The sequence below is a fragment of the Oncorhynchus mykiss genome, chromosome 7 (assembly GCF_013265735.2).
Source record: "Oncorhynchus mykiss isolate Arlee chromosome 7, USDA_OmykA_1.1, whole genome shotgun sequence".
NCBI classification, from domain to species: Eukaryota; Metazoa; Chordata; class Actinopteri; order Salmoniformes; family Salmonidae; genus Oncorhynchus; species Oncorhynchus mykiss.
Genome location: NC_048571.1, coordinates 15,538,030 through 15,565,846, shown reverse-complemented (window position 1 = coordinate 15,565,846; position 27,817 = coordinate 15,538,030). Strand labels below are relative to the sequence as shown.

Sequence of the window (27,817 nt, the reverse complement as noted above, 5' to 3'; positions counted from 1 at the left end):
GAGACAGACAGGAGAGACAGGAGAGACAGGAGAGGCAGGAGAGGCAGGAGAGACAGAGAGAGACAGAGAGAGACAGAGAGAGACAGACAGGAGAGACAGGAGAGACAGGAGAGGCAGGAGAGACAGAGAGAGACAGAGAGAGACAGAGAGAGACAGAGAGAGACAGACAGGAGAGGCAGGAGAGACAGGAGAGACAGGAGAGGCAGGAGAGACAGAGAGAGACAGAGAGAGACAGAGAGAGAGAGAGACAAGAGAGAGAGAGAGACAGGTGAGAGAGAGAGACAAGAGAGAGAGAGAGACAAGAGAGAGAGAGAGACAAGAGAGAGAGAGAGACAGGAGAGAGACCAGTCAGATCTTTGGTTGAGGATACAAGAGGCTAGCACGCTGATGTGTGACTATCAGACATGAAATGAAAGCATACAGGGATCAGGGACAGAAACAACTATTGTCATGTTTCATTGAAGGGTCAGATGACACCAGGTCAGGTGACACCAGGTCAGCACCTTCATGTAGTGTTTGAAGATGTCTGCAGCAGCAGGCATGTCCACGATGTCATAGATGATGAGTTTGCTGAAGGCTGCGAGCAGGTTTCTCCTCTTGTGAAGGGCTTCTATCTTATTGGCTTCATCCTCCTCGTCGCCTTCTGGAGACAGAACATACATACTTAGTGGTCTGTGTGTGTGTGTGTGTGTGTGTAGAATGTGTGTGTGTGTAATAATAATAATAATAATAATTAGGTGGGTGCTTACAATTCCAATGTTTGAATTGGAAATGGGTTTTTTGCATATCCCAACTCCCCCTGAGACACTCTTAGAGAGTGGGGTCACGGCCAGGAATCAGACATTACTGACGGCGACCCTGGAGCAATGAGGGTTAAGTGCCTTGCTCAAGGCATTGGCTGATTTTTCACCTAGTCGGCTCGGGATCTGAACCAGCGACCTCTCGGATACTGACCCAACTGCTAGGCCACCTGCTGTGTGTGTGTGTGTGTCTCTGTGTGCGTGTCTCTAACCCATGCTCTGGTTCTCATCGTCCTGGTCTATAAAGACGTGGTCCAGGATGAAGGTGAGCAGCTCGTTCTGTAAGGTGCTGTCTGGGTTGAACACCAGGGCCTCCAGTCCTTCTCTGCCCCCAGACACCAACTGGTGACTGAAGACCATCAGCAGGTCACACAACAACATGAAGGCCTGTTGTACAGGGAGGGAACACATCATCATTAACACTGTTCTTCATCATCACCACCATCATCAGTTTAAACTGGAGTGAGTCTAGTTGAAGTGGTGTAAACTGGAGTTTAAACTGGTTTACTGAACTTGAAAAAGACTGGTTGAACAGGTGTAAACTGCAGTGAGACTGGTCTAAGTGGAGTGAGATTAGTCTAAGTGGAGTGAGACTGGTCTAAGTGGAGTGAGACTAGTCTAAGTGGAGTGAGACTAGTCTAAGTGGAGTGAGACTGGTCTAAGTGGAGTGAGACTGGTCTAAGTGGAGTGAGACTGGTCTAAGTGGAGTGAGACTAGTCTAAGTGGAGTGAGACTAGTCTAAGTGGAGTGAGACTGGTCTAAGTGGAGTGAGACTGGTCTGACAGGTGCAAACTGGTTCGTACCTGTTCTTTCACAGGTGTGTTGACATTGGACAGACACTGCTGACAGACAGCCAGGAAGGACTTCACCACTCTCCTCAGAGCCACCAGGTCCTCCTTACTAGGAGTTCCCTCTGTGATTTTCACCAGCTGCCACAGTATGGAGTAGTGGGAACACTGCAGGGCCTGGACAGCGATCTGCTCTGGCATGGCCCCCTGCTCAATACCAGCCTTCAACAACCTGTAGCAGCTACCAAACAGGTCCCACCGCGTCAGGTCATGAGCACTGGGAACACACACACACACCAGTCAGAATCCTGGGAGAACCTTTATATTCATGACTTACTGAGAGGGACGGCGAGAGGGAGCGAGGGTTCTACTCGAAATGAGACAGAGGATGGAAGGTCTTACTTGTGGAAGGCCGTGAGTCTCTTGAGGGTAGACAGAACGTTGTAGATGTCGTCATCGTCGGCCTCCTCGGCCTCTTGCAGCAGGTCTTCTACGGAGTGTGTGAAGCGGTCCGTTATCTCGTCGATGAGTTGCGAGCGGGCGATGTCCACTCTGTTCATGATGGTGTACTCCTCAGAACACAGGATGCTGTAGGTCTTACTGCAGGCCTCCAGCACGTCTGTCTCAATGTGTTTCTCCACCACCAGGCGGATCTGCTTCAGTAAGGCATCTAGGTGCTGGGAGAAGGAGGGAGAGAAGGAGGGAGAGAAGGAGGGAGGGAGGTCAGTAACTACAGTCACCCATAGAGAAAACGTCACACACGAAAACATTAACTAGGCCTCTCACACACACAAACCGAGCATGCACACACACACACACACTCCTACCTTCTCCATACGCCCAGCGCTGTACACGTCCAGATCAAAGAACATAGGGATCTGTAGCAGGTTAGCCACCTTCTCAGAGTCGGCCTGGTACTTAGACAGGAGCATGGGCAGGGCCATGATGAAGTGTTCTGTCAGTTTGTTCTTGTCGTCTATCTGAGTCTTCCTCTCCTTCGCTGTGAGAACACGCTTCCCAGTGCCCCTGCCGACGGGTGGGTGAGCCTCTGCTGCCTGCCGGATGGTACACACCATCAACTCTATCAGGGAACTCTCCTGTCTGTCTGACAGCACTGTGATGAGAGGGAGATGACAATGAGGAGAGAGATCACCGTCTGATCATCAATCACCTCTTTATAAACAGACACCGGGACGTAACCAGACACCGGGACGTAACCAGACACCGGGACGTAACCAGACACCGGGACGTAACCAGACACCGGGACGTAAACAGACACCGGGACGTAAACAGACACCGGGACGTAACCAGACACCGGGACGTAAACAGACACCGGGACGTAAACAGACACCGGGACGTAAACAGACACCGGGACGTAAACAGACACCGGGACGTAAACAGACACCGGGACGTAAACAGACGTAAACAGACGCCGTGACATAAACAGACACCGGGACGTAAGCAGACACCGGGACGTAAACAGACACCGCGGGACGTAAACAGACACCGGGACGTAAACAGACACCGCGGGACGTAAACAGACACCGGGACGTAAACAGACACCGGGACGTAAACAGACACCGGGACGTAAACAGACACCGGGACGTAAACAGACACCGCGGGACGTAAACAGACGTAAACAGACGCCGGGACATAAACAGACGCCGGGACATAAACAGACGCCGGGACGTAAACAGACGCTGGGACGTAAACAGACGCCGGGACGTAAACAGACGCCGGGACATAAACAGACGCCGGGACATAAACAGACGCCGGGACATAAACAGACACCGCGGGACATAACCAGACACCGCGGGACATAACCAGACACCGCGGGACGTAAACAGACACCGCGGGACGTAAACAGACACCGGGACATAAACAGACACCGGGACATAAACAGACACCGGGACATAAACAGACACCGGGACATAAACAGACACCGCGGGACATAAACAGACACCGCAGGACATAAAACAGACACCGCGGGACATAAAACAGACACCGCGGGACATAAAACAGACACCGCGGGACGTAACCAGACGCCGGGACGTAAACAGACGCCGGGACGTAAACAGACGCCGGGACGTAAACAGACGCCGGGACGTAAACAGACGCCGGGACGTAAACAGACGCCGGGACGTAAACAGACGCCGCGGGACATAACCAGACGCCGCGGGACATAACCAGACGCCGCGGGGACATAACCAGACGCCGCGGGACATAACCAGACGCCGCGGGACATAACCAGTGAGTTATGGTAAAGCTGTCTCACCCTCCTCTCCTTGTACAGGCTCCTCCAGCAGTAACTCAGTCATACACTCCCAGTCCTTCAGCAGCTCCTGAGAACTCTCCCACAGAGAGTCCACCAGATAGGCTGCATGTTCATGAAGCTCACTCTCCAAGAAGAACAGCACCAGCATGCGGAGGAGGTTCCCGTTGGGGCTGCTCCTCCCTCTCCTCTTAGCCAACTCCTCCTCTGCCTGGGGGTCATGTCTGCTGAACAACCTGCACAAAAAGTGGAATGTTGCTGGAAAAGGTCAATATCAGCCAATAATAATCGCTGAATGGATTTATGGGTTGGATTCCAACACTCATACAGGCAGGCAGACTCACTTCCTGTGCAGGAACTCTCCTGCTGCCACGGCGACAGGTCTGTGGGCGGAGTAAACCAGGTGGTAGACATTCTCGCAGTCCTCATTGGACAACGCATCCTCGCTGCCCCTAGAACAACCAATCACAACTAGTGACATTAAAACGGGGCAGCCAGTCCCAAACAGTTACAATAAGCACACAGGGTCCCATTATACGAGTATGTGTGAAATGGCAAACGTGTGTTGATATGTAAACATGTGTTGATATGTAAACGTGTGTTTTACCACTTCAGTATGAAGACAGTGCCAGGTCTTTATGAACAAATATCAAAACCGTCGACTAATTATCCAAGGCATCCTCTGTTGCCCTCACCACACACGGCTAGACCTCCAGGGTAACAGAAAGCTACATGACTGTGACTGTTCACTACACCACAGAGGAGTGGACCTCCAGGGTAACAGAAAGCTACATGACTGTGACTGTTCACTACACCACAGAGGAGTGGACCTCCAGGGTAACAGAAAGCTACATGACTGTGACTGTTCACTACACCACAGAGGAGTGGACCTCCAGGGTAACAGAAAGCTACGTGACTGTTCACTACACTACACACGGCTGGACCTCCAGGGTAACAGAAAGCTACGTGACTGTGACTGTTCACTACACCACAGAGGAGTGGACCTCCAGGGTAACAGAAAGCTACATGACTGTGACTGTTCACTACACCACAAAGGAGTGGACCTACAGGGTAACAGAAAGCTACGTGACTGACTGTTCACTACACCACAGAGGAGTGGACCTCCAGGGTAACAGAAAGCTATGTGACTGTTCACTACACCACACACGGCTGGACCTCCAGGGTAACAGAAAGCTACATGACTGTGACTGTTCACTACACCACAGAGGAGTGGGCCTCCAGGGTAACAGAAAGCTACATGACTGTGACTGTTCACTACACCACAGAGGAGTGGGCATCCAGGGTAACAGTAAGCTACGTGACTGTGACTGTTCACTACACCACAGAGGAGTGGACCTCCAGGGTAACAGAAAGCTACATGACTGTGACTGTTCACTACACCACAGAGGAGTGGACCTCCAGGGTAACAGAAAGCTACGTGACTGTTCACTACACCACACACGGCTGGACCTCCAGGGTAACAGAAAGCTACGTGACTGTGACTGTTCACTACACCACAGAGGAGTGGACCTCCAGGGTAACAGAAAGCTACATGACTGTGACTGTTCACTACACCACAAAGGAGTGGACCTACAGGGTAACAGAAAGCTACGTGACTGACTGTTCACTACACCACAGAGGAGTGGACCTCCAGGGTAACAGAAAGCTACGTGACTGTTCACTACACCACACACGGCTGGACCTCCAGGGTAACAGAAAGCTACGTGACTGGTCACTACACCACAGAGGAGTGGACCTCCAGGGTAACAGAAAGCTATGTGACTGTTCACTACACCACACACGGCTGGACCTCCAGGGTAACAGAAAGCTACATGACTGTGACTGTTCACTACACCACAGAGGAGTGGGCCTCCAGGGTAACAGAAAGCTACGTGACTGTTCACTACACCACAGAGGAGTGGACCTCCAGGGTAACAGAAAGCTACATGACTGTGACTGTTCACTACACCACAGAGGAGTGGGCATCCAGGGTAACAGTAAGCTACGTGACTGTGACTGTTCACTACACCACAGAGGAGTGGACCTCCAGGGTAACAGAAAGCTACATGACTGTGACTGTTCACTACACCACAGAGGAGTGGGCCTCCAGGGTAACAGAAAGCTACGTGACTGTTCACTACACCACAGAGGAGTGGACCTCCAGGGTAACAGAAAGCTACGTGACTGTGACTGTTCACTACACCACAGAGGAGTGGACCTCCAGGGTAACAGAAAGCTATGTGACTGTTCACTACACCACACACGGCTGGACCTCCAGGGTAACAGAAAGCTACATGACTGTGACTGTTCACTACACCACAGAGGAGTGGGCCTCCAGGGTAACAGAAAGCTACATGACTGTGACTGTTCACTACACCACAGAGGAGTGGACCTCCAGGGTAACAGAAAGCTACGTGACTGTTCACTACACCACACACGGCTGGACCTCCAGGGTAACAGAAAGCTACATGACTGTGACTGTTCACTACACCACAGAGGAGTGGGCCTCCAGGGTAACAGAAAGCTACGTGACTGTTCACTACACCACAGAGGAGTGGACCTCCAGGGTAACAGAAAGCTACGTGACTTTTCACTACACCACAGAGGAGTGGACCTCCAGGGTAACAGAAAGTTACGTGACTGTGACTGTTCACTACACCACAGAGGAGTGGGCCTCCAGGGTAACAGAAAGCTATGTGACTGACTGCTCACTACACCACAGAGGAGTGGACCTCCAGGGTAACAGAAAGCTACGTGACTGTGACTGTTCACTACACCACAGAGGAGTGGACCTCCAGGGTAACAGAAAGCTACGTGACTGTGACTGTTCACTACACCACAGAGGAGTGGGCCTCCAGGGTAACAGAAAGCTACGTGACAGTGACTACACCACAGAGGAGTGGACCTCCAGGGTAACAGAAAGCTACGTGACTGACTGTTCACTACACCACAGAGGAGTGGGCCTCCAGGGTAACAGAAAGCTACGTGACTGTGACTGTTCACTACACCACAGAGGAGTGGGCCTCCAGGGTAACAGAAAGCTACGTGACTGTGACTGCCCACTACACCACAGAGGAGTGGGCCTCCAGGGTAACAGAAAGCTACGTGACTGTGACTGTTCACTACACCACAGAGGAGTGGACCTCCAGGGTAACAGAAAGCTACGTGACTGTGACTGCTTACTACACCACAGAGGAGTGGACCTCCAGGGTAACAGAAAGCTACGTGACTGTGACTGCTCACTACACCACAGAGGAGTGGACCTGAAGGGGCCAGAGGAGTGGGAGATGTGAAGTCCGGTGCTACAGACACTATGAGAGGCACAAATCTGGCGCAGGTACTGCTAGGAGCAGCAGCAGAGTGCAAGCTAGAGGCCCAATAGCAATATCCCAACCACCACAGATCATGCCAAGAACCAAGTAAATGCAGTGATAGAGGCTGGACTGGGGCAGCAGATAGATTTCTTTGCACATGTGATCAATTTAGCATCTCAAAGGGGAATCTCAGGTAACCAGATGGATCTCAGGTAACCAGGTGGATCTCAGGTAACCAGGTGGATCTCAGGTAACCAGGTGGATCTCAGGTAACCAGGTGGATCTCAGGTAACCAGGTGGATCTCAGGTAACCAGGTGGATCTCAGGTAACCAGGTGGATCTCAGGTAACCAGGTGGATCTCAGGTAACCAGGTGGATCTCAGGTAACCAGGTGGATCTCAGGTAACCAGGTGGATCTCAGGTAACCAGGTGGACCGCCTCGTTGGGAGGATCAGGAAGATGGTTTTCTTTTTAGAGAGGACCTGAAACCCTGGTACCCCCCCTAATGTACAGGACTACCTTCATAGATCTACTGCACTGGATCCAAGGTTCAAGTCCCGGTCTGTTGCAAGTCCCTGTCTGTTGCAAGTCCCTGTCTGTTGCAAGTCCCTGTCTGTTGCAAGTCCCTGTCTGTTGCAAGTCCCTGTCTGTTGCAAGTCCCTGTCTGTTGCAAGTCCCTGTCTGTTGCAAGTCCCTGTCTCACCTAGACCCTGCCCTACAGGAGGACAAACCGTGATCGCGCCACTGAAGAGGTAAAAAAAAATAAAGAGTGAATCACTTAAATATTAAAATATACTGCAGTCTAATCTTAGTCTATACTAGAGGTCGACCGATTAATCGGAATGGCCGATTAATTAGGGCCGATTTCAAGTTTTCATAACAATCGGAAAACGGTATTTTTGGGCGCCGATTTAAAAAATATATATATATATTTTTTAATACCTTTATATAACTAGGCAAGTCAGTTAAGAACACATTCTTATTTTCAATGACGGCCTAGGAACGGTGGGTTAACTGCTTTGTTCAGGGGCAGAATGACAGATTTTCACCTTGTCAGCTCGGGGGATCCAATCTTGCAACCTTACAGTTAACTAGTCCAACGCAATAACGACCTGCCTCTCTCTCGTTGCACTCCACAAGGAGACTGACTGCCTGTTACGCGAATGCAGTAAGCCAAGGTAAATTGCTAGCTAGCATTAAACTTATCTTATAAAAAACAATCAATCATAATCTCTAGTTAACTACACATGGTTGATAATATTACTAGATATTATCTAGCGTGTCCTGCATTGCATATAATCTGACTGAGCATACAAGCATGCAAGTATCTGACTGAGTGGTGGTAGGCAGAAGCAGGCGTGTAAACATTCATTCAAACAGCACTTTTGTGCGTTTTGCCAGAAGCTCTTCGTTGTGCGTCAAGCATTGCGCTGTTTATGACTTCAAGTCTATCAACTCCCGAGATGAGGCTGGTGTAACCGAAGTGAAATGGCTAGCTAGTTAGCGCGCACTAAATAGAGGGACGGAAGCTATACTGTTACACTGGCAATACTAAAGTGCCTATAAGAACATCCAATAGTCAACGGTTAATCAAATACAAATGGTATAGAGGGAAATAGTCCTATAATTCCTATAATAACTACAACCTAAAACTTCTTCCCTGGGAATATTGAAGACTCATGTTAAAAGGAACCACCAGCTTTCATATGTTCTCATGTTCTGAGCAAGGAACTGAAACAGTAGCTTTCTTACATGGCACATATTGCACTTTTACTTTCTTCTCCAACACTTTGTTTTTGCATTATTTAAACCAAATTGAACATGTTTCATTATTTACTTGAGGCTAAATTGATTTTATTGATGTATTATATTAAGTTAAAATAAGTGTTCATTCAGTATTGTTGTAATTGTCATTATTACCAACAACAAAAAATTAAAAATGTTTTTTTTTTTAAATATATAAAAAAAATATATATATTTTTTTAAGAATCGGCTGATTAATCGACATCGGCTTTTTTTGGTCCTCCAATAAATCGGTATCGGCGTTGAAAAATCAGAATCGTCGACATCTAGTCTATACTATTGATATTAGAAATCCATTGTTTACTTGGAATAAATGGCTTTTATTAAATGTTATTGACAAAATTATAGTTCTATGAAATATGAAAATAAATAATGAGTTAGTTTTAACAGATCAAGTCATTTTTTCTGCAGGGTCAAGGCACAGAGCTGACACGGCCAGACTCAGAGGCATCTCCTCCACAAAATCATTTGGTCATGAAGGAGCTTTTCGGGGAGACCTTTGTGAGCAAGGACACAGGCAAGACGTTTGCCAACAGCATCAAAGAGGAGGTGACATCCTACCAGGCAGCAGGCAGCATTCCACTGGATGGTGATCCACTGACATGGTGGAAAAACAATGGAGTGTAAATACCCTCACATTGCTATGCTGGCAAGATGCTACCTGGCTGGGCCTAGCACTTCAGTTCCTAGCTAGAGGGTGTTCTCCACGGCAGGGGACATAGTGACTGGAAAGAGGTTTCCCGGCTGGGCCTAGCACTTCAGTTCCTAGCTAGAGGGTGTTCTCCACGGCAGGGGACATAGTGACTGGAAAGAGGTTTCCCGGCTGGGCCTAGCACTTCAGTTCCTAGCTAGAGGGTGTTCTCCACGGCAGGGGACATGGTGACTGGAAAGAGGTTTCCCGGCTGGGCCTAGCACTTCAGTTCCTAGCTAGTGGGTGTTCTCCACGGCAGGGGACATAGTGACTGGAAAGAGGTTTCCCGGCTGGGCCTAGCACTTCAGTTCCTAGCTAGAGGGTGTTCTCCACGGCAGGGGACATGGTGACTGGAAAGAGGTTTCCCGGCTGGGCCTAGCACTTCAGTTCCTAGCTAGAGGGTGTTCTCCACGGCAGGGGACATGGTGACTGGAAAGAGGTTTCCCGGCTGGGCCTAGCACTTCAGTTCCTAGCTAGTGGGTGTTCTCCACGGCAGGGGACATAGTGACTGGAAAGAGGTTTCCCCTCTCCCCAGACATCCTCATCTTTTAGAAGAATAATGTGAAGTTATAAACTCAGATCTGTTTTGCTTTCGTTATTTACTTTTGTTTAATGACTTGGACACAGGCTATTTTTACATTCACTATTGTCCAAAGGAAGAAGCTATCATGCCTCATATTGCACTTTAATTTAACAATTGAGTATTGAACATTTTATTTGAAGATTTTATTTAAACACTGAAAAGTTCCTTACTTGAAGTGTTCTTTCAGTAATAAATGGAAAACAAAGTTATTCGTCTCCTTTTTGTTGCGGAAGCGAAAAGTGATCCGATCCGTGACTCAAAACCGTGAGGTTTGTGTGTGTGTGTGTGTGTGTGTGTGTGTGTGTGAGATACGTACTGCAGGATGAGAGTGATCAGTCTAATAGCCTCCACAGCCACGTCATACTCCTTATCCAGAGTCATGGACACGATGCGGTCCTTGAAGCGGTTGGTGAACAGCTCCAGTTTAGGAAACAGTTCTCTGTTGGTGTACAGGTTCTGGAGAGCCTTCAGACACTTCAGACGGACCTCACCTTGCTACGCAGAGACACAGAGACCGAGAGAGAGAGAGAGAGACAGAGACAGAGACACAGAGAGAGCGAGAGCGAGAGAGAGACAGAGGAGACACAGACAGAGAGAGGAGACAGAGAGAGAGGAGACAGAGAGAGAGGAGACACAGAGAGAGGAGACACAGAGAGAGGAGACACAGAGAGAGGAGACACAGAGAGAGGAGACACAGAGAGAGGAGACACAGAGAGAGGAGACACAGAGAGAGGAGACACAGAGAGAGGAGACACAGAGAGAGGAGACACAGAGAGGAGACACAGAGAGGAGACACAGAGAGGAGACACAGAGGAGACACAGAGGAGACACAGATAGAGGGGGGAGACAGAGAGAGGGGGGAGACAGAGAGAGGGGGGAGACAGAGAGAGGGGGGAGACAGAGAGAGGGGGGAGACAGAGAGAGGGGGGAGACAGAGAGAGGGGGGAGACAGAGAGAGGGGAGAGACAGAGAGAGGGGAGACACAGAGGGGAGACACAGAGAGAGGGGAGACAGAGAGAGGGGAGACAGAGAGAGGGGAGACACAGACAGAGAGAGGAGACAGAGAGAGGCGACAGAGAGAGGAGACAGAGAGGAGGAGACACAGCGAGGGGAGACAGAAAGGGGAGACAGAGGAGACGCAGAGAGAGGGGAGACGCAGAGAGAGAGAGAGGAGACGCAGAGAGAGAGAGAGGAGACACAGAGAGAGAGAGGAGACACAGAGAGAGAGAGGAGACACAGAGAGAGAGAGAGGAGACACAGAGAGAGAGAGAGGAGAGACAAAGAGAGAGACAAATAGTGTAAGTCTATGTGCATGCCCCTGTGTGCATGCCCGTGTGTGTGTGTGTGTGTGTGTGTGTGTGCGCATGCCTACCCGGTCGTGTAAGGTCCATCCTACATATTTCAGGTAGCTGTCGTTGAGGAAGGCGTCAGAGTACATCTTCATCCAAACTCCAATCTCCTCAATACAGATAGCTCTGATCTCAGCTATAGCATCCCTGAAACACACCCCAACACCGTCATCATCACTACTTTCATTAGTGTGTGTGTGTGTGTGTGTGTGTGTGTGTGTGTGTGTGTGTGTGTGTGTACCTGTAGCGGTGGACAAAGATGCCTTTGAAGATGGAGTTCATCATGTTCTCAATCTCATCCTGGTTCTCCTGGAGCTGTGGGGGAACGACAGTCAGGAGGTCAGAGTGTGTGAAGGTCCGTTTCAGAGGAATGACAGATGTTGGATCCTAGCCCCTCCTCCAACCACCAGCAGACCAATCACGTACCTCCTTCCTCTTCTGCAGCAGCAGCTCTAGCTTCTCATTGGCTCGTTTTCCGGCCATCTTGTTCCTCTCAGCCTCATACTGTCTCTGGGTGTTGTCCTGGTGGATACTGAGGTTCAACGCCACGTTCACCAACGCTGTCATCAACTTCATCGCTGGAGGGAGACGACAGACAGGGCCACAATACAACTGAGACGTATAGATAGATCTAGTAATCTACACCGAGCAATGACACTGGTCTCCAGTTCTACTACCCTCTCACCATGAGAGGGAGAGAGAGGGAGAGAGAGGGAGAGAGAGCGCAAGAAAGGGAGTCTCTTACCTGCCAGTGTGCTGGTGTGTCTGAAAGCTCTGACCTGTGAGTCAGATAGTCCCGTGAGGAGGGATATGACCGTGTCCATGAGGTACTCATCGTAGATGATGCTGTACTGGCACTGACGTATCAATACGCAGATGAACTCACAGAAGTTGTAGCGGAACTTCTTCCACAGCGGCCCGGGCATGGTGAGAGGGTAGTCCCCACTGTCCTGCAGACCACAGATAAACATGTTGATCTATTACTGGGGTGAGGACATGGTGAGAGGGTAGTCCCCACTGTCCTGCAGACCACATATAAACATGATCAATATGTTGATCTATTACTGGGGTGAGGACAGGGTGAGAGGGTAGTCCCCACTGTCATGGTGAGAGGGTAGTCCTCACTGTCCTGCAGACCACATATAAACATGATCAATATGTTGATCTATTACTGGGGTGAGGACAGGGTGAGAGGGTAGTCCCCACTGTCCTGCAGACCACAGATAAACATGTTGATCTATTACTGGGGTGAGGACAGGGTGAGAGGGTAGTCCCCACTGTCCTGCAGACCACATATAAACATGATCAACATGTTGATCTATTACTGGGGTGAGGACAGGGTGAGAGGGTAGTCCCCACTGTCCTGCAGACCACATATAAACATGATCAATATGTTGATCTATTACTGGGGTGAGGACAGGGTGAGAGGGTAGTCCTCACTGTCCTGCAGACCACAGATAAACATGATCAATATGTTGATATATTACTGGGGTGAGGACAGGGTGAGAGGGTAGTCCTCACTGTCCTGCAGACCACATATAAACATGATCAATATGTTGATCTATTACTGGGGTGAGGACAGGGTGAGAGGGTAGTCCCCACTGTCCTGCAGACCACATATAAACATGATCAATATGTTGATCTATTACTGGGGTGAGGACAGGGTGAGAGGGTAGTCCTCACTGTCCTGCAGACCACAGATAAACATGATCAACATGTTGATCTATTACTGGGGTGAGGACATGGTGAGAGGGTAGTCCCCACTGTCCTGCAGACCACAGATAAACATGTTGATCTATTACTGGGGTGAGGACAGGGTGAGAGGGTAGTCCTCACTGTCCTGCAGACCACAGATAAACATGATCAACATGTTGATCTATTACTGGGGTGAGGACAGGGTGAGAGGGTAGTCCCCACTGTCCTGCAGACCACAGATAAACATGATCAATATGTTGATCTATTACTGGGGTGAGGACAGGGTGAGAGGGTAGTCCCCACTGTCCTGCAGACCACAGATAAACATGTTGATCTATTACTGGGGTGAGGACAGGGTGAGAGGGTAGTCCCCACTGTCCTGCAGACCACAGATAAACATGATCAATATGTTGATCTATTACTGGGGTGAGGACAGGGTGAGAGGGTAGTCCCCACTGTCCTGCAGACCACAGATAAACATGTTGATCTATTACTGGGGTGAGGACAGGGTGAGAGGGTAGTCCCCACTGTCCTGCAGACCACAGATAAACATGATCAATATGTTGATCTATTACTGGGGTGAGGACAGGGTGAGAGGGTAGTCCCCACTGTCCTGCAGACCACAGATAAACATGTTGATCTATTACTGGGGTGAGGACATGGTGAGAGGGTAGTCCTCACTGTCCTGCAGACCACAGATAAACATTATCAATATGTTGATCTATTACTGGGGTGAGGACAGGGTGAGAGGGTAGTCCTCACTGTCCTGCAGACCACAGATAAACATTATCAATATGTTGATCTATTACTGGGGTGAGGACAGGGTGAGAGGGTAGTCCTCACTGTCCTGCAGACCACAGATAAACATGATCAATATGTTGATCTATTACTGGGGTGAGAACAGGGTGAGAGGGTAGTCCCCACTGTCCTGCAGACCACAGATAAACATGATCAATATGTTGATCTATTACTGGGGTGAGGACAGGGTGAGAGGGTAGTCCCCACTGTCCTGCAGACCACAGATAAACATGTTGATCTATTACTGGGGTGAGGACAGGGTGAGAGGGTAGTCCCCACTGTCCTGCAGACCACAGATAAACATGATCAATATGTTGATCTATTACTGGGGTGAGGACAGGGTGAGAGGGTAGTCCCCACTGTCCTGCAGACCACAGATAAACATGTTGATCTATTACTGGGGTGAGGACATGGTGAGAGGGTAGTCCTCACTGTCCTGCAGACCACAGATAAACATGATCAATATGTTGATCTATTACTGGGGTGAGGACAGGGTGAGAGGGTAGTCCTCACTGTCCTGCAGACCACAGATAAACATTATCAATATGTTGATCTATTACTGGGGTGAGGACAGGGTGAGAGGGTAGTCCTCACTGTCCTGCAGACCACAGATAAACATGATCAATATGTTGATCTATTACTAGGGTGAGGACAGGGTGAGAGGGTAGTCCTCACTGTCCTGCAGACCACAGATAAACATGATCAATATGTTGATCTATTACTGGGGTGAGGACAGGGTGAGAGGGTAGTCCCCACTGTCCTGCAGACCACAGATAAACATGATCAATATGTTGATCTATTACTGGGGTGAGGACAGGGTGAGAGGGTAGTCCCCACTGTCCTGCAGACCACAGATAAACATGATCAATATGTTGATCTATTACTGGGGTGAGGACAGGGTGAGAGGGTAGTCCCCACTGTCCTGCAGACCACAGATAAACATGATCAATATGTTGATCTATTACTGGGGTGAGGACATGGTGAGAGGGTAGTCCTCACTGTCCTGCAGACCACAGATAAACATGATCAATATGTTGATCTATTACTGGGCTGAGGACAGGGTGAGAGGGTAGTCCCCACTGTCCTGCAGACCACAGATAAACATGATCAATATGTTGATCTATTACTGGGGTGAGGACATGGTGAGAGGGTAGTCCTCACTGTCCTGCAGACCACATATAAACATGTTGATCTATTACTGGGGTGAGGACAGGGTGAGAGGGTAGTCCTCACTGTCCTGCAGACCACAGATAAACATGTTGATCTATTACTGGGGTGAGGACATGGTGAGAGGGTAGTCCTCACTGTCCTGCAGACCACAGATAAACATGATCAATATGTTGATCTATTACTGGGGTGAGGACAGGGTGAGAGGGTAGTCCCCACTGTCCTGCAGACCACATATAAACATGATCAATATGTTGATCTATTACTGGGGTGAGGACAGGGTGAGAGGGTAGTCCTCACTGTCCTGCAGACCACATATAAACATGATCAATATGTTGATCTATTACTGGGGTGAGGACAGGGTGAGAGGGTAGTCCCCACTGTCCTGCAGACCACATATAAACATGATCAATATGTTGATCTATTACTGGGGTGAGGACAGGGTGAGAGGGTAGTCCTCACTGTCCTGCAGACCACAGATAAACATGATCAATATGTTGATCTATTACTGGGGTGAGGACAGGGTGAGAGGGTAGTCCCCACTGTCCTGCAGACCACAGATAAACATGTTGATCTATTACTGGGGTGAGGACAGGGTGAGAGGGTAGTCCCCACTGTCCTGCAGACCACAGATAAACATGATCAACATGTTGATCTATTACTGGGGTGAGGACAGGGTGAGAGGGTAGTCCTCACTGTCCTGCAGACCACAGATAAACATGATCAATATGTTGATCTATTACTGGGGTGAGGACAGGGTGAGAGGGTAGTCCCCACTGTCATGGTGAGAGGGTAGTCAATCAATTAAGATTTATTTATAAAGCCCTTTTTATAATCATCAGTTGTCACACTGTCCTTGATGTACATCAATACACATGTCAGTCTATATCCACCCGCCTATCCCTCCCTCCCTCCCTCCCCTCATCCGACCAATGACAGCTTTGATGCATTACCTCGTCAAACTCCTCTGTCATCTTCCTGATGATCTCCGCGTTCTGCATGTTCCGGAACATCTCGATGCGCACCGTGCCTGAAGAGGGTTACGCACAACCACAATACAACCTTTTAACAACCACAATACAACAGTTCAACAACCAACCTGGAAATGAGGCCTATATAAATCAGAATGTTGTCTGTTGTGTCGGTAGCAGTTAACAGTAATACCTTTGCAGCCAGAACACTGGATAAAGAAGTTGATGAGGTCCAGTAAGGCGATGTCTCTGTCCTGCTTGTACGACTCGATCCAGTCATCAACCACAGACTGCATGGCACTCTTTCCCATTCTGACCACCTCAAACAGAGTGACGGGGTCTCCTCCCTCGCCGTTGGTCTGAGGGACCCCATTGGCCTTCCTCCCTTTAGCCCCGCCTGTAGCCTTCTCCGCTGGGGACTTCCGAGGCTTCTTATTGGCTGCCTTAAAAAAGGGAGGGGCAAAGGGTTCAGATATACAGGAAGAGACTATGCAGAGAGAAGGAACCTCGTAGAAAGGTGTTCTTACTGGTGGTCTGCCAGGCCTCCCTCTCTTCTTCTTGCCTTTAGTGTCTGTCGGGTCCTCCAGCTCACTCACACTCACACTCAGACTCACTGTGTCTGCCGCTCCGCTCTCATTGGACGAGTCCCTGCAACACACACACACTTATAACTACTACATAATTCTACCCACACTCAGCAGTCACAACATACATTACACACACACCTACGTTCGACTAATTACCGCATCAGGGGTGTGTTGTGATCTCTTAATGAGGCTTTGGTTGACGATGCAACAGGGAAAGACTCACTGTAGGACAGGCAGCTCAGAGGTGATCATCCTGACTGCTGCAGGGGAGGGGTGTGTGTCCTCAGGAAAGAGTGGGTGTGTGTGGTCCGCTGGAGGGAGGGGTGTGTGTCCTCAGGAAAGGGTGGGTGTGTGTGGTCCGCTGGAGGGCGGGGGGGAGGGTGGGGGGGGGGGGTGAGTCAGCCGTGCGCGTGTGTGGTGGGGGTTACAGAGGGGTGACCAAATTCACTCAACACTGGAGACACAGCTCTCACAACACACCAGCCCCTAGAGAGAGAGAGAAAAAAAAGAGAGAGAGAACCACAGTTTAGTCATTTGTCACAAATGTCTGGTGATTTGGTTTGGAATATTCTCAACATTTACGGAACTTGAAAAAGAGAACGAAAAAAGGAATGATAGGTGAAAGAATGAGTAGTAGAGGAGAGATAGAAGGTAGGGAGAAGGAGAGAAAGAAAGCTGGCAGAGTAGAGGAGAAAGAGTGGAAAGGGCGACACCAACTGGCCACTTTAGGAAGTGCAACAGTAAAGTCTAGAGGGGGCGTGTCGAGAGTATCGTTACAAACAGAAAGAGGTCTAATCATGTCAACAACATTCTAAACAATTCAATTAGATTTAATCATTTCAACCACAACATTATACATTCTAATCATTTCAAACAACATGATTTCAACTTAAAGTAAAAAATCTGATCCTTTATGAAAATGGGAAAATCATTTGTTACTGATTAGAACCCAGAGTTTTTCAGGGTTGCAAGGTCAGGAAAACTCTAGGGCTCCTTCTATAGGCTATACGTTAGATCTAACGTTTGTCCTAGTCAATTTGTTTGCCTGGATAGGAAAAAAAAAAACCCTGGCCCAATTTATAAAAATAAGTCATTACTAAATATTAGGCCGAGTGTAGTAAATATCAACGAGTGGGTGCAGTACCCTGCTTCGGCCACCAATGGCAGTATGATCCACAAAGTCCTCTCACCTCCATCAACTTAAACACACTTTATACAGCTTTAACAAGGTTTTAATCATTAGAAAAATCATCTAACCTCTCAATAAGTTAAACGTGAGTTTATGTGGTGTTTTGTCTCTTTGTTGAGTGTGTCTAGGGAGTGTTATGGAGGGTGAGTGTGTGTGTGTGGCTGAGACTGGGCTTAAACAACAGTAGGGGGCAGGCTAGGAGAGACTGTATTTAAATGTTCTCACACACAGAGAAACTGGAGAGAGCTTGAGCACACCAGCCGAGTGAGTCTGTTACCAACACACACACACACCCCTCTGTCTGTCCTTCACACACAGCAGAGCACACAGAGAGAAGTGATGAGAGGGATGAGATGGTGGACACTCAGCTTTATCAACTCTTGTTTATTGATGTTTGTGAAAATAGACTAAATATAGCTAGTTTGTACCTGTCTATAATATACACATATGATAGTTTATTGATTTATTTATCAATTAAAGTCAATTGTTGATTGGACTTGTAAATGTCAGTATATTTTTTACCCAATATTGGGTACCATGTAATGGTACACATTGAGGTTAACTAATAAAAGGTGGTAGGATGTGAAGAGCTGTAAAAACACAGAGGGAAATCCTGAACGCTAACCATCAGCTACTGTCATTATGCAGTACAGCCCCCCTACCACCACCACACTTCTAGTAGCATCTCTCCAGGGATCATTACGGTCCCCACTGCTGGCTGAAATGTGTGCTCTCCATCTCTGCCTCTCCTCCCTTCCTTCCCTCCCCAATTCTATATTCTCTCTCTCTGGACAATAGAAGGCAAAAGCAACAGGGGAAATCTGTGTGACTGGGTTCAGATAGTATTTGAAAGCTGTGCGTCACCTTGGCAGAAGGCCAGAGATGGCTGTCTGCCAGAGTTATTGACCATTGACTGAAGACTACTGTTACGAATACTCCTTAATTAACATTGATCTCTCTCTCTCACAAAGAAGCCTGGAGGGAGTGTTTGTTCACTGTTAAAAAGAGAGCAGCCAACACACACACCTGTGGTATCTGTATTCCAGTTACTGGGCTCTGACAGCTTTGGGAGATGCCCGGGTGAGAGGTTTGTGTGTGTGTGTGTGTGTCTGTGTCCCTTTCTCACAGAGCAGAGCAGCACCACAAGGAGAGACAGAGAGAGTGGAATTGTGTGATTTCACTGCTTGGAGTGCTCTGAAGCACTCACCCTGACATTACAGGTGGTGCTGTGGCATCAGGAATGTGTGTGTGTGTCATACCACACAGAATAACCAGCGCTTCCTCTGCTATAATAGGCTAATCCTGCTTAGAATCAATGTGAGAGATCACACATACACACACACACACAAACACAGAGAGAGAGGCAGGCAGCGAGGGCTTGTATAACACATTACAGAGAGTTATGCAGGGCTCATATTTTATCATCTGTGGTCTGACCGAACACACATAACTATGTGTGTGTGTGTGTGTGTGTGTGTGTAAGCCACTTAACATGCATGACATGTACTCCGGGAGGCAGGCAGGCATTGCCATGGCAACCCTTGTGGGTCATAAGCCCCCCTCCCCTGATTGGCTGATCAGTGAGAAGGGACTGGGTGGGGAGGAGAGAGAGTGATGGAGGGGGGAGATTGGGGAAAGAGGAGGGGGGAGAAGGACAGGGGGTAAGAAGGCACAAAAGAGATGAAGATATCCATTGTGATCTCTGGGGATTCGTTAGACGTCCCTTTCACTGCTGTTGAGGATCTCCGCTGTTTTCAACTATAACGACCTGTCAGATAATAACATATCACCCACATTATCGCCCTTCCACATTATCGCCCTTCCACATTATCGCCCTTCCACATTATCGCCCTTCCACATTATACAATCCTACTTCACCTGAATAAAGTCGGCCATAAGAATGCTGTCATGATGGGAACAAGGATAGAGAGTACGGTCACTAGGCTGCCTCTGACCAACACAGCTGTGGGAACTAACAGCACTGAAGATGAGGACAGCACATCTCTTTGGAGGAGGAGGACAGCAGTCAACTGTAAAATATCCTATCATTTGGCAGAGCATGACGCTTCACTCACAGACGGCTCCATGGGGAAGTGAGAGAGAAGGTGTTGCCTACATCAATTATGCATTTTAACAGGCACTCTGATTCTTAGAGATCACACAAACACACACACACACACAGCTTAACCTGGAGTCACACACACAGCTTAACCTGGAGTCACACACAGCTTAACCTGGAGACACACACACACTATTCAAGCTTCTGCAATCCAAAGAGCATCACTCATAAGAAAAATGATCCTGTCAGAACTCAAAACAAAAACACCTGAGGTGTTTCCAACAGCAACTAGACACAGGTGAAAGAGAGGGAAATAACATATAAAAGACAGCTCTATGAGACTGCTGCCTGTAATTACTGGGCCATTCAATCTGGACCAAGACAACTAGGCCAACTAGTAAAAAAAGGACACGATTATAGTCTCTGAAATGTCACACAGTTTTCTGAAACATAAAACCATGTCATTTGGAAGAAGACTTTTGGGCATGCTATTGTCCTCTGATCTGAAACAGTTGTCGACTCCAGAGAAATGAGGGCAGAGAGATCAGAGGAGTCAGTCATGGTCCTAACGCCACACTACACCAGCTAGGACTGGAATGATACGGACTGCTCCAGCTATGTACTTCTGTCTCATTTCAATACTGCCCATTCAGTTGAACACTGAGGGGTTCTTATCTCTGAGGTTTTATATGAGAGCCAACAAGCCTGGCGAGGAAGAGAGGAAGACAGAGGGAGACCAGCCTGGCGAGGAAGACAGAGAGAGACCATAGCATCCCTCAGAGGTATAATAACAAGAGTTTTCACCTGAGGGGAATGCCAGAGAGAAACAGACAGAGAGAGACAGAGACAGAGGATGATCAAATTATGTAGATCAAGAGAGTCTGAGAAGAGTGAGACTAAGTAAACAAGAAACTCTGAGAAGAGTGAGAATAAGTAAACAAGAGACTGAAAAGAGTGAGAATAAGTAAACAAGAGACTGAGAAGAGTGAGACTAAGTAAACAAGAGACTCTGAGAAGAGTGAGAATAAGTAAACAAGAGACTCTGAGAAGAGTGAGAATAAGTAAACAAGAGACTCTGAGAAGAGTGAGAATAAGTAAACAAGAGACTCTGAAAAGAGTGAGAATAAGTAAACAAGAGACTCTGAGAAGAGTGAGACTAAGTAAACAAGAGACTCTGAGAAGAGTGAGAATAAGTAAACAAGAGACTCTGAGAAGAGTGAGAATAAGTAAACAAGAGACTCTGAGAAGAGTGAGAATAAGTAAACAAGAGAGTCTGAGAAGAGTGAGACTAAGTAAACAAGAGACTCTGAAAAGAGTGAGAATAAGTAAACAAGAGACTCTGAAAAGAGTGAGAATAAATAAACAAGAGACTGAGAAGAAGGAGAATAAGTAAACAAGAGACTCTGAAAAGAGTGAGAATAAGTAAACAAGAGACTGAGAAGAAGGAGAATAAGTAAACAAGAGACTCTGAAAAGAGTGAGAATAAGTAAACAAGAGACTGAGAAGAGTGAGAATAAGTAAACAAGAGACTCTGAGAAGAGTGAGAATAAGTAAACAAGAGACTCTGAGAAGAGTGAGAATAAGTAAACAAGAGACTCTGAGAAGAGTGAGAATAAGTAAACAAGAGACTCTGAGAAGAGTGAGAATAAGTAAACAAGAGAGTCTGAGAAGAGTGAGACTAAGTAAACAAGAGACTCTGAAAAGAGTGAGAATAAGTAAACAAGAGACTCTGAAAAGAGTGAGAATAAATAAACAAGAGACTGAGAAGAAGGAGAATAAGTAAACAAGAGACTCTGAAAAGAGTGAGAATAAATAAACAAGAGACTGAGAAGAAGGAGAATAAGTAAACAAGAGACTCTGAAAAGAGTGAGAATAAGTAAACAAGAGACTGAGAAGAAGGAGAATAAGTAAACAAGAGACTCTGAAAAGAGTGAGAATAAGTAAATAAGGAAAATAGGGGGACCAGTATTATCCCCATGCAGGTCAATGAAAGAGATGGAACTCCCCTAACCCAGTCATGACCCCAGTCGTACAAGGAAGGAGAAGCAGACAGACACCTTAAGGCAGGCTCCCCAATTACATTCAGCTGTGGGCCGAGTTTTCCTTGAGCGGATGGTCGGAACATAGTTATAAATAATTTGACTGCAAGAATCCCAAACAGATACAGGGTCTTCAGAAAGCATTCAATACCCCTGGACTTATTCCACATGTTGTTGTGTTACAGCCTGAATTAAACATGGATTCACGTTAGTTTTTCTTCTCACCCATCTCCAGTCAATAACCACAACCCCATAATGACAAAGTGGAAACATGATTAGACATTTTTGCAAATGTATTAAAAGATGAAATACAGAAATATCTAATTTACAAAAGTATTCACACCCCCGAGTCAATACATGTTAGAATCAACTTGGGCATGGATTATAGCGGGGCGGCAGGGTAGCCTAGTGGTTAGAGCAGACAAGGTAAACATCTGTCGTTCTGCCCCTGAACAAGGCAGTTATCCCACTGTTCCTAGGCCGTCATTGAAAATAAGAATTTGTAACCGACTTGCCTAGTTAAATAAAGGTCAAATTAATAGCTGAGTCTTTCTGGGTAAGTCTCTAAGAGTTGTCCACACCTGGATTGTACAACATTTGCCAATTATTCTTTTCAAAATTCTTCAAGCTCTGTCAAATTGGTTGTTGATCATTGCTAGACATATATTTTCAAGTAGATTTAAGTCAAGACGGTAACTCGGCCACTCAGGAACATTACTGTTTTATTGGTAAACTACTCCAGTTTAGATTTGGCCTTGTGTTTTAGGTTATTATCCTGTTGAAAGGTGAATTAATTTCCCAGTGTCTGGTAGAGAGCAGACTGAACCAGGTTTTCCTCTAGGATTTTGCCATTCCATTTATTTGTTATCCTGAAGAACTCCCGAGTCCTTAACAATTACAAGTATACACATAACATGATGCAGCCACCCCGATGCTTGAAAATATGAAGTGTGGTACTCAGTAATGTGTTGTATTTGCCCCAAACATAACGCTTTGTATTCAGGACAAAAACTGAATTGCTTAGCCACATTTTTGACAGCAGTGGCTTGTTGCAAACAGGATGCATGTTTTGGAATATGTTTATTCTGAACAGGATTTATTATTTTCAAAATGTAATTTAGGTTAGTATTGTGGAATAACTACAAGGTTGTGGACCCATACTTAGTCTTCTCCTATCACAGCCATTAAACTCTGTAACAGTTATAAAGTAACCATTGGCCTCATGGTGAAATCCCTGAGCCGTTTCCTTCCTCTCCGGCATCTGAGTTAGTAAGGCCGCCTGTATCTTTGTTGTGTATTGATACACCATCCAACGTGTAATTAATAAGGGTTAAGCAAATGTTCCCTCCTGAATGTATTTAGACTTGGCATATCAAAGGGGTTGAATCCTTACTGACATTTCAGCTTTTCATTTTTAATGAATTAGTAAACATTTCTAAAAACACAATTCTCCTTTGACATTATGGAGTATTGTGGGTAGACCAGTGACAAAACATTTAATCCATTTCAAATTCAGGTTGTAACAAAATGTGGAAAAAGTCAAGGGGTGTGAATACTCTGAAGGCACGGTGTGTGTGTGTGTGTGTGTGTATGTACGTATACTAGAGGTAGACCGATTAATCGGAATGGACGATTAATTAGGGCCGATTTCAAATTTTCATGATCGGAAATCTGTAATTTTGGGCGCCGATTTGCAGATAAATTTTTTTTAAAATAATGATATACCTTTATTTAACTAGGCAAGTCAGTTAAGAACACATTCTTATTTTCAATGACGGCCTAGGAACGGTGGGTTAACTGCCTTGTTCAGGGGCAGAACCACAGATTTTCACCTTGTCAGCTCGGGAGAACCAATCTTGCAACTTTACAGTTAACTAGTCCAACGCAATAACGACCTGCCTCTCTCGTTGCACTCCACCAGGAGACTGACTGTTACGCGAATGCAGTAAGCCAAGGTAAATTGCTAGTTAAGTTTAATTCTATCTTATAAAAAACAATCAATCATAATCACTAGTTAACTACACATGGTTGACGAGATTACTAGATATTATCTAGCGTGTCCTGCGTTGCATATAATCTGACTGAGCATACAAGTATCTAAGTATCTGACTGAGCGGCGGTAGGCAGAAGCAGGCGCGTAAACATTCATTCAAACAGCACTTTTGTGCGTTTTGCCAGCAGCTCTTCATTGTGCGTCAAGCATTGCGCTGTTTATGACTTCAAGCCTATCAACTCCCGAGATGAGGCTGGTGTAACCGAAGTGAAATGGCTAGCTAGTTAACGCGCGCTAATAGTATTTCAAACGTCACTCGCTCTGAGCCTTCTAGTTGTTGTTCCCCTTGCTCTACATGGGTAACGCTGCTTCGATGGTGGCTGTTGTCGTTGTGTTGCTGGTTCGAGCCCAGGGAGGAGTGAGGAGAGGGACGGAAGCTATACTGTTACACTGGCAATACTAAAGTGCCTATAAGAACATTAATAGTCAAAGGTTAATGAAATACAAATGGTACAGAGTGAAATAGTCCTATAATTCCTAAAATAACTACAATTTAAAACTTCTTACCTGGGAATATTGAAGACTCATGTTGAAAGGAACCACCAGCTTTCATATGTTCTCATGTTCTGAGCAAGGAACTGAAACGTTAGCTTTCTTACATAGCACATATTGCACTTTTACTTTCTTCTCCAACACTTTGTTTTTGCATTATTTAAACCAAATTGAACATGTTTCATTATTTACTTGAGGCTAAATTGATTTTATTGATGTATTATATTAAGTTAAAATAAGTGTTGATTCAGTATTGAATGAAAATAAATAAATAAATAAATAAATAAATAAATAAATAAAAAACGGCCGATTAATCGTTATCGGCTTTTTTGGTCCTCCAATAATCGGTATTGGCGTTGAAAAATCATAAATCGGTCGACCTCTAACGTATACACACACACGCTTCAGCTATTTGACTGACCAAGAAGGAGAGTGATGAAGCGCTGCATCAGATGACCTGGCCTCCACAAATCACCCGACCTCAACCCAATTATTATTTATTTTAACCTTCATTTAACGAGGCAAGTCAGTTAAGAATATAATTCTTATTTATAAAATGACAGCCCAACAAAAGGCAAAAGATCTTCTGCAAGGACGGGGGCTGGGATTCACTTTTTTTCTTTTTAAATAACATAAATATAGGACAACACACACATCACGACAAGAGAGACAACACAACATAAAGAGAGACCTAAGACAACAAATGTCTTAAATTGTCTTAAAGCCTCAATTGAGATGGTTTGGGATGAGTTGGACTGCAGAGTGAAGGAAAAGCAGACAACAAGTGCTCAGCATATGTGGGAACTCTCACTTCAACACTGTTGGAAAAGCATTCCAGGTGAAGCTGGTTGAGAGAATGCCAAGAGTGTGCAAACCTGCCATCAAGGTAAAGGGTGGCTACTTTGAAGAATCTCAAACAAAAATATATTTTGATTTGTTTAACACTTTTTTTGGTTACTATATGATTCCATGTGTTATTTCATAGTTTTGATGTCTTCACTATTATTCTACAATGTATAAAATAGTAGAAATAAAGAAAACCCTGGAATGAGTAGGTGTGTCCAAACCTATGACTGGTACTGTATAATATATATATTTATTTAAAATAACATCCCCGGTGGGCCGCTTATTGGAGAACCCTGTTCTGAAGGGTAATGACGTGACAGGATGAAGTATCTCACACACAACCACTCTCTTTCACTCACTCCCCATTCGTCCATCTTCTCCCTCTCCTACTCTTCCCCATCTCTTTCTCTCTGCCAGTCCCACGTGGAATGAGTCTTTAAGCAACAGCGTAGTAGATATTGTAGTGAAATGTGTGTGTCGGGGGGAAAATCTGTCAATGTGCCCTTGAGCAAGGCACTTAACCCTAATTGCTCTTGTAAGACGCTCTGGATAGGAGGGTCTGCTAAATGACTCCAATGTAAAATGTAATAAGGGAATAACATGTGTCCTCACTGTGTCCAGCCCATTGGCCATGAAAAAAATACCTTCCTAGTTTTCATTCTCTGGTCCCTTGAATCATGCCAATAAATAAACTCAAGCCCCCTTGACAAATGAGTGGAGCTCCTCTGGCCTGCTCTAAGGTATCTGTAGTGGGGGTTCACTTAATAATGCAGCATCATGGACTCTATATTACAGAGAGCCTCTACAGTAATACAGTGGTTTTACAGAGCTCTAGTGTAGGCTTTGGGTTGCAGGCTCTACAGTAATACAGTGGTTTTACAGAGCTCTAGTGTAGGCTTTGGGTTGCAGGCTCTACAGTAATACAATGTCTTTACAGAGCTCTAGTGTAGGCTTTGGGTTGCAGGCTCTACAGTAATTTTACAGAGCTCTAGTGTAGGCTTTGGGTTGCAGGCTCTACAGTAATTTTACAGAGCTCTAGTGTAGGCTTTGGGTTGCAGGCTCTACAGTAATACAATGTCTTTACAGAGCTCTAGTGTAGGCTTTGGGTTGCAGGCTCTACAGTAATTTTACAGAGCTCTAGTGTAGGCTTTGGGTTGCAGGCTCTACAGTAATTTTACAGAGCTCTAGTGTAGGCTTTGGGTTGCAGGCTCTACAGTAATACAGTGGTTTTACAGAGCTCTAGTGTAGGCGTTGGCCTGTAGCCTCTACAGTAATACAATGTCTTTACAGAGCTCTAGTGTAGGCTTTGGGTTGCAGGCTCTACAGTAATACAGTGGAATTACAGAGCTCTAGTGTAGGCGTTGGCCTGTAGCCTCTACAGTAATACAATGTCTTTACAGAGCTCTAGTCTAGGCTTTGGGTTGCAGGCTCTACAGTAATTTTACAGAGCTCTAGTGTAGGCTTTGGGTTGCAGGCTCTACAGTAATACAGTGGTTTTACAGAGCTATAGTGTAGGCTTTGGGTTGTAGGCGCTACAGTAATACAGTGGTTTTACAGAGCTCTAGTGTAGGCTTTGGGTTGTAGCCTCTACAGTAATACAGTGGTTTTACAGAGCTATAGTGTAGGCTTTGGGTTGTAGGCTCTACAGTAATACAGTGGTTTTACAGAGCTCTAGTGTAGGCTTTGGGTTGTAGCCTCTACAGTAATACAGTGGTTTTACAGAGCTATAGTGTAGGCTTTGGGTTGTAGGCTCTACAGTAATACAGTGGTTTTACAGAGCCCTAGTATAGGCTTTGGGCTGCAGCCTCTACAGTAATACAGTGGTTTTACAGAGCTCTAGTCTAGGCTTTGGGCTGCAGCCTCTACAGTAATACAGTGGTTTTACAGAGCTCTAGTATAGGCTTTGGGCTGCAGCCTCTACAGTAATACAGTGGTTTTACAGAGCTCTAGTGTAGGCTTTGGGTTGTAGCCTCTACAGTAATACAGTGGTTTTACAGAGCTATAGTGTAGGCTTTGGGTTGTAGGCTCTACAGTAATACAGTGGTTTTACAGAGCTCTAGTGTAGGCTTTGGGTTGTAGCCTCTACAGTAATACAGTGGTTTTACAGAGCTCTAGTCTAGGCTTTGGGCTGCAGCCTCTACAGTAATACAGTGGTTTTACAGAGCTCTAGTCTAGGCTTTGGGTTGCAGCCTCTACAGTAATACAGTGGTTTTACAGAGCTCTAGTCTAGGCTTTGGGCTGCAGCCTCTACAGTAATACAGTGGTTTTACAGAGCTCTAGTCTAGGCTTTGGGCTGCAGCCTCTACAGTAATACAGTGGTT

At 46.4% G+C, this 27,817-nt stretch overlaps 1 protein-coding gene across 2 annotated transcripts in view; it reads right to left on the bottom strand.

Annotated features, from left to right (window-relative positions):
* stag1a (stromal antigen 1a) overlaps positions 1-27,817 on the bottom strand; it is a 44,873-nt gene that overhangs the window by 9,628 nt on the left and 7,428 nt on the right. The window contains exons 2-17 of one of the 2 annotated variants that reach the window (XM_036982728.1): positions 17,042-17,304; positions 16,759-16,879; positions 16,425-16,674; positions 16,214-16,290; positions 12,346-12,550; positions 12,027-12,178; positions 11,842-11,915; positions 11,624-11,747; positions 10,568-10,746; positions 4,205-4,312; positions 3,864-4,096; positions 2,416-2,702; positions 1,991-2,265; positions 1,604-1,865; positions 1,013-1,187; positions 504-643 (exon numbers count right to left, since the gene is read on the bottom strand). In XM_036982728.1, coding sequence (XP_036838623.1) covers positions 504-643; positions 1,013-1,187; positions 1,604-1,865; positions 1,991-2,265; positions 2,416-2,702; positions 3,864-4,096; positions 4,205-4,312; positions 10,568-10,746; positions 11,624-11,747; positions 11,842-11,915; positions 12,027-12,178; positions 12,346-12,550; positions 16,214-16,290; positions 16,425-16,674; positions 16,759-16,879; positions 17,042-17,070 — 2,691 coding nt within the window. In that variant the 5' untranslated portion in view covers positions 17,071-17,304. Of the gene's footprint in view, positions 1-503; positions 644-1,012; positions 1,188-1,603; positions 1,866-1,990; positions 2,266-2,415; positions 2,703-3,863; positions 4,097-4,204; positions 4,313-10,567; positions 10,747-11,623; positions 11,748-11,841; positions 11,916-12,026; positions 12,179-12,345; positions 12,551-16,213; positions 16,291-16,424; positions 16,675-16,758; positions 16,880-17,041; positions 17,305-27,817 lie in introns of those variants that run through there. The other variant, XM_036982727.1, reaches the window with a different exon arrangement.